The 6,651-nt window shown below is 30.6% G+C and overlaps 1 protein-coding gene across 1 annotated transcript; it reads right to left on the reverse strand.

Annotated features, from left to right (window-relative positions):
• Positions 1–483: 483 nt before the first annotated feature.
• Positions 484–5,684, reverse strand: LOC137825773 (lysine histidine transporter 1-like). The gene is made up of 8 exons (XM_068631552.1): positions 5,358–5,684; positions 2,744–2,901; positions 2,017–2,400; positions 1,517–1,910; positions 1,299–1,404; positions 1,103–1,194; positions 941–1,009; positions 484–852 (listed from the first exon to the last, which is right to left on the reverse strand). The coding sequence occupies exons 1-8, from the start codon at positions 5,400–5,402 to the stop codon at positions 754–756; spliced, it is 1,347 nt and encodes a 448-aa protein (XP_068487653.1). The 5' UTR covers positions 5,403–5,684; the 3' UTR covers positions 484–753.
• Positions 5,685–6,651: the final 967 nt, after the last annotated feature.

The following is a 6,651-nucleotide window of genomic DNA, read 5'->3' on the forward strand; positions in this document are numbered from 1 at the left end:
ATTAAACTAAGTCATACAAAAGTTGTACTGCTGAGAATACAATTGGTGTTTTCAATTACAATTGTTTGGTGCTTAATGTAGTGATGATATGAAATCAATCAAGAAATTGATTGATTGTTAGATTCTTAGGAAACCAAGAAAAAGAAATTAACTTGGTTTATTATTGTGAAACATGGAAGACTAGTTATAATGTACAGTTGAATCTCAACACTTAATGTTTTTTAAATTTACAACCAAGTTACCCTATTTTTAATCAACTTTGTTTTGATTCGTGTATAATCAGAATGTCTTTTTTATGCAATTTTTAGTTAATGAATCAATCAACCATCAAAGCATTTGCTAGTTATTGGGAATACAACCACCTCTTTTTTAATTTTTAACTGTATTAGAGTTGAGTCGGTGCATTTATTGAGAAAACATCACAACCAAATCAGTAATAATTTTTTTATATGAATTCATCACAATCAAATAAATAGGAAATAATTTTTAAAATAATACAGAGAGAAGAACGATTTATATTCATGAAGTAAAAATTGACAAAGAAAGTACATACAAAATTCCCTTTTTGATTTAATACATGGATATATTTCCACCAATAGGCAAGGTGTGGATGCTCTTAAACCAAAATATTAAAGATATAAAGATCACCCAATAACCTTAGATAAACTAGATTCTAATACCCACTTGACCTTTCGTTCCTTTCTTGTGTTTTCACGCTTCATATTCCAATCATTAATTAAACGAGGGATGAGTTTATGAGTAGAAGTGGTAGTTCTTGGCATCAATTATGATTGTCCTCAATCCTCCAATTGGTGATAAAATCATCAACATTAGGCCAAGCACAATGCAGATCTGTTATTAATGGAGCAAGATTAATCCTAGCTTAAAATGAAATAGTTTTAAGGAGAACAATTGAAACAAAATTGAACATCAAACCTACCCAGTTGGTGCACCAAGACAAGCTGAATCTCTTTGGTTTGTAGATTGCCAGCCACATGACACAGGGGAGCTGAAAAATAAGCAAGCAAAGGGAGAATTAAGATTTTGTTTAGCCCTAATATTGACACTTGGTGGATAAAATTCACTAATGTAGTTGGCTCACAAAATATGTTGTAGGTGCAAAAGCAAATCCTCCGAAAAATCCTAGGAGACCACCAAAGAATGGGAAGGTAATAGCAACGACCATTGTGAATGCTGAAAATATAGAGAATCATGCGTCAATTGCACTGAGCTACAAACCAAATTAGAAGTGAAATATTTGCTACCAAAACATTAATTATTTGGAAGTATTTACTTACCCACGTACAAATTGCGTACAATAAAGCGAAGCACTCTACTAGGATTGAAGTTCAACTTCTTCACCAACACTGTTTCGATCATGTCAAACACTGGCATTGCATAAATCTAACCAACAAAAGAATTAGTTACTCTTGGTGACTTCAGTTTTGAACCAAAAAGAAAGCTAATTTTCTAATGAAAAAAGTTTTGGACAAGAATAAGAGAAATTGAATTTCACCTGATAACTTCCAATGACATGTATCACAACAAACATGTTAGCCATTGCAATAAGCCATTTTGGTTTCTCTAGACTGATGAGAATGTTGTCTTGAACCCCATTGCCAAACATCCAGTAACCAATGAGGGCAACTGGGAAGTAGCATAAAGCCACAACTATGTAAGCAATAACCACTCCTTTCCACATTGGACCCTTGGATGGTTTCTCTGGAGTAGATGGAATTGTTGCTTGGATTTCCAACACCACGTTGTGTCCAGCGTAGGCAAAAGCAACATCACCAAGGGCACTAAAGAAGTTAAAGACTGTTCCTGATGTACTCTTAGCTTTGTAACCATATTGTACATCTTCTTGAACACCCTTGTGAGCAGAAGCTGCCCAGGCAATTGTAGAGTAACTGTATGTCATGCAAATATCAAAGTTGAAGTTAGTATGTTCATGTCATGTTTGCATTGTTTTTCATTTCTAGTTTTCTAGTTCATAAAAAAGGCTATAACTTCTACCTTAGGGACATAACTGCTGCTGCCAGAGATACACCAGAAATGGAGTTGAAGTTTGGAAGGTGAGACAATACAAAGTGAACAGAGGCAAAAATCATGATAAAGAAGGTCAACTTGATCTTTTTGCAGCTGTCACACACAGTATCATGGAACTTCTGCAAGGATTTTCCCCCTGTGACCATGTAGACAATGTTGACCCCAATTTCAACCACAAGTTGTTGAGGCACCACAATATAAAGTCCTAGCTTTTCCCCAAAGGCATACTGCCCCAGTTCATGGTATCTGTCAAAACGTTTGCCAGGAACCATTTCATGCATCTCAACCATTTGCCATAGAGTGTAAAGGGTGATGATCCATGACAGAACAAGTACAGTTACACCAGGACCCCTAAACAAAACATACTGATTCTCAAATTAAAAAGCACAACATATATAACAAAATGTTGTTTATCTTCTTTGAATAAATTATATGCATTAAGGAAAATGTTAATCACTCTCCTTATGACTTATTCAAGAAATAAATTTTTTTTATCAGAAGTTATTATTTTAACATTATCTCCTAGTGTTTTGATTTTTAATAAAACTATTATTGATTAATGAGAAGCCTCAAGAAACATTATTTGTTATATCCTAACTTGAACCTTTATAATTAAAAAATAATTTACAAAAAATGTGATAAATGGTCTTTAAATAGAGATGGGATAAGTGAAAGTTGGGTCTGAAGGGCATACCATCCTAGCTCAGACATGGCATAGGGGAGACTAAGAACACCAGCCCCAACCATGGCAGTGACATTGTGGAAGGCAGAATACCACCATTTTGCATTCCTTGAAGAAGTAATTGGAAGCCAGTCATCAATTGCCTTCTGCCTCTGCAATTCTTCTTCCGTCTGTTCATCAACAATCACAAATAAATTACAAAGAGTAAGCTTAAAAGAAGGGAAAAAGGAATAAAACATTTTATAATCAAGAAAAGAAAAGCACACAAAGTTTGGAATCTTCTTATGCATAAGGGGTCTTTTTTTATTTGATGGACCAATGAATTGTGGGCCAATCCACCACATTGTCCCCAACTTCTTGGAAAATGCAGTTTAAAGGTTGTTATTGTTTTAGCATTCTAAAGTGCTTATCTTACACTAACTCTTGGGCATCATATATCATATGACTTTGACAGTAACCATTGGTATGATTTTGAATTTTTAACTGGATTCTGGAAATCTCTTTTGTTGCCTTTTGTGAAATCCTATTTGGGTATCGCCTAATTGTTTATTAATATGCAAATAAAAATATTTTAATGACAATTAGACTAATATATTTGACAGGTATGAAGCTTCGAAATAATAATAATAATTTAAAGAAATATTAGTGAAGTATTTTCATACCGTAGACATTTCATAGATGCCTCAAAGAGATGTCTTTGAATACTTTTGAGAAATATATACAGATGGCAATCAATATGTACCAATATATATATAAAGGTGCCAATAGCTTTGGGGAGAACTGTAAAAAATTATATAGGTGCTTATATATTTTTATTATTTTTACTTACAAAAAATTAATTTCTAAAAAATTATTATTTTTTCTATAAATTAACTAATACACTTAGTCTAGATAAGCACAAACTACGTTATCTTTAGTGAATCAAATGAGTTGACTAATTATATCTCTTTCATAAAAAAGAAAAAAAAAATAGTAAACAGAGTGGTATGCTGTCTAAAGTGCTGATGACTCTTCAGTCTGAAATCAAATAAATAATTGTTTTCTTAAAAGGTCATCATACTGTAACAATAAAAAAGTAAAATGAAATAAAAAAAAAAATTGGCCCAATCAAGCTCAAACTTAAGTAACAAGCAGGTTCAGTGAGTTGGATCTTATAATCTTTCAACCTGTTATTTTGAATAATTGGGTTGTAACTATTATAAAAATTGAGTGAGAACAAGTTCATCCATGTAAGAAATGACAAATATTAGGAAAAACGGTAATAGTATTTTTATAACATTCTGCGTGGTACACTTTTTTATTTTTAAAAAATAATATTAAATTTAATAAGTAAGAGATATTTAAAAAATATGCCACTAGGTTGTTTTAAAATATTATGCAATTATGTATCTTGGGACCCCATTAATTCAATTCAATTATATAGATTCTCTGAAGAAAATTATTTGTTGACATGTTGACTGAACTAAAAACAGTGGATCTCGAGAGGCAATTTGAGTTGACTTGACCGAATAAGAGGAGAAAACTATAAAAAAAATGTTTTGAAACAGCGATGAATTATAGGGTAAATTTTAATTTGATTTTAGTATTACTTATTTTTAATATCTCTAAAATGTAACATATTTATTGGTTAATTTTCATAAGAATATGATATTCATAATGATCTTCACCTGTGAATTTTATAATTAAAAATTATTTTAGTTATATATATAATTAGCATTATATTATGATTTTTATCTATATCGTTATTACTAATAAAAACCTCAATATATATAAATATATATATATATATGTGTGTGTAAAATATTATTAGAAACATAACGCTGCATAAAATATAAAGTAAAAGAAATGACAGGCTGGAAGGAAATCTTGGTTCGAAGATTTGCGTACCAAAACCACGTCTACCCGTAACAACAGCCACAACTAAATGCCAATAAAAGTATAGTAATTTTTTTCAAACATGTTAGGAAATAGTAGGAATTAATTGGAATATGAATGAGTGAACGTTATGGTCAAATGTACTATTCACGCGTTTCTTGAAGTGAGCATAGAAAATTTGGTTTTGGCTATTATTGAAAAGCACCAATTTCTCATATAAGAAAGTTCAAGGGACTAGCTCAAGTAAACCTCACACAATGGTTTCTACACTCTATACATCCAAAACAAACTTTTTCATCTTCACAATTCCGTCCATTCTCTTTCAGAAAGTATATGTATTCATAATTTTCTAAAAAAATTGTGAAATTTTTTTATCATAACTTAAAACCAGTATACAGTATAAAAAATATGCATAAAGTCTCCAATATAGGTATTGACGGTTGATTTTCTCATCATCAACTGTGTTTGAAAAGAAAATTCTTAAAGTTATCTTTGTTTTCAAATTGCAGTCACACAGTAGAATTTCGTAGAGATTCTTCTTGATAAACCTCACCCAACTCAATTAAATTTTTCATGTAAAAGTATCAACAAAAAAAAACGAAAATCCTAATGTTTATGAAGAGTTTCTAAAGATACTCATATTTTGTTATAACTTGATTTTAGGAAAAAGTAGCAGAACAGAGTATGCAATCAAGAGGAAGATTACAAAATCGAAACAGATATAGACAGAGAGACTGAGAAAGAGACTTACAGCGTTTTTAAGATAATTGTTTTCAACTGGTGTCTGAGTTGCCATGATAATAAACACAAAAGCAGAGACTAATGAAGAAGAATCTAATTAACAGGACGCACTTTCTGAGCTTTCGCCTTTAGAAACGCAGAATCACGTTTCGGCTTTGTATAATTATGGTGTCGTAATGTTTGAAATGAAGAGAGAAAGAGAGAGACTGAGTTCTTGGAGAAGCAAATAAGATAAATTCAAATATACACACTAGACCTATATATAAAGAGCGAAGGTGAGAGAGAAAGTCTACGTATCAAAAGTTCTGTTTTCGATTCCGAACTTTCTCCGTTCGGCGCTACCTTAATTATTTTATAAACATTTTTATTTTGAAATGTATATTTATTAAAAAAATATACTTTTATATCTAATTGTTTATTACTTTTAGGAAAATATTCAAAAACTTTGTGTAAATATATTTTTTTTAACTACTAATAATATTAAGATTTTTTTTTTGGTATTATTCAATCCTTCGTCTCAAAAGTTGAAACGATGGGGGGAAAAATCTTGGAAATATTATTTTAATTTAGAAACTAAAAGCGTTTCCCCGTTTAATTCTTCTTATAAATGACAAAGTATATGTTGCTTAAATTTATGCGTGTTTATGAATAATGAAATTAATTTATTGTTTATTGTTACTCTTTTTCTCTCATTTAATTGAGTGGTGCTAAACTCTATAAACAAACAAAAAAATTCCAATAAATAGATGAAAGAGAATACTTCTTTTTTCCATAAAAGAAAATTGTAACCCCGTTTGCCTCATTAATTCATTTCAATTCATTAATATGTAAGAGAATATTAAAAGTATAAACCAAAAGAAAATAATGGTCCACTAAGAAGCTAAAATGAGAATAATTTTGGGACTTATTTTTTTCCTAACATACATAGCGATCAAAATGAAACAAAAGGAGTGATACTCTCTAATGGTAAAAGAAAATTACATGTAAGGTTGTAAGAAAATATTAGATGTAAATAACAAAGTACTTGTATAAAAATGAGAGTTGCTCTAGTATTGTACCATTTAAAATAAATACGACATAATAAGATATATTTAGGATCTAGAGTAAAAAATTACTAATATAAATATAAATTAAGAAGTCTTATATTTCTAATAAAGGTTAACAATATTTTATATATTTTGAGCATCAATATTTTTAAAGGATAAATTTAAGTGTACTGGACCAAAGCGTTAGGCTCAGTGATCGAACATCGGCACCTGTATCAAGCAGGTTAGTTCGGTGGTCTGGTCGTGATAATGGGTCAC

The sequence above is a fragment of the Phaseolus vulgaris genome, chromosome 8, assembly GCF_000499845.2.
Source record: "Phaseolus vulgaris cultivar G19833 chromosome 8, P. vulgaris v2.0, whole genome shotgun sequence".
Lineage (NCBI taxonomy): Eukaryota > Viridiplantae > Streptophyta > Magnoliopsida > Fabales > Fabaceae > Phaseolus > Phaseolus vulgaris.

Coding starts and splice junctions, on each gene's coding strand:
- LOC137825773 (XM_068631552.1), bottom strand. CDS start 5,402: ATGGCAACTCAGACACCAGTTGAAAACAATTATCTTAAAAACGCT. Junction 2,401..2,743: donor GCCATGTCTGAGCTAGGATG/GTATGCCCTTCA, acceptor TGTTTTGTTTAG/GGGTCCTGGTGTAACTGTAC. Junction 1,911..2,016: donor GCAGCAGTTATGTCCCTAAG/GTAGAAGTTATA, acceptor CATGACATACAG/TTACTCTACAATTGCCTGGG.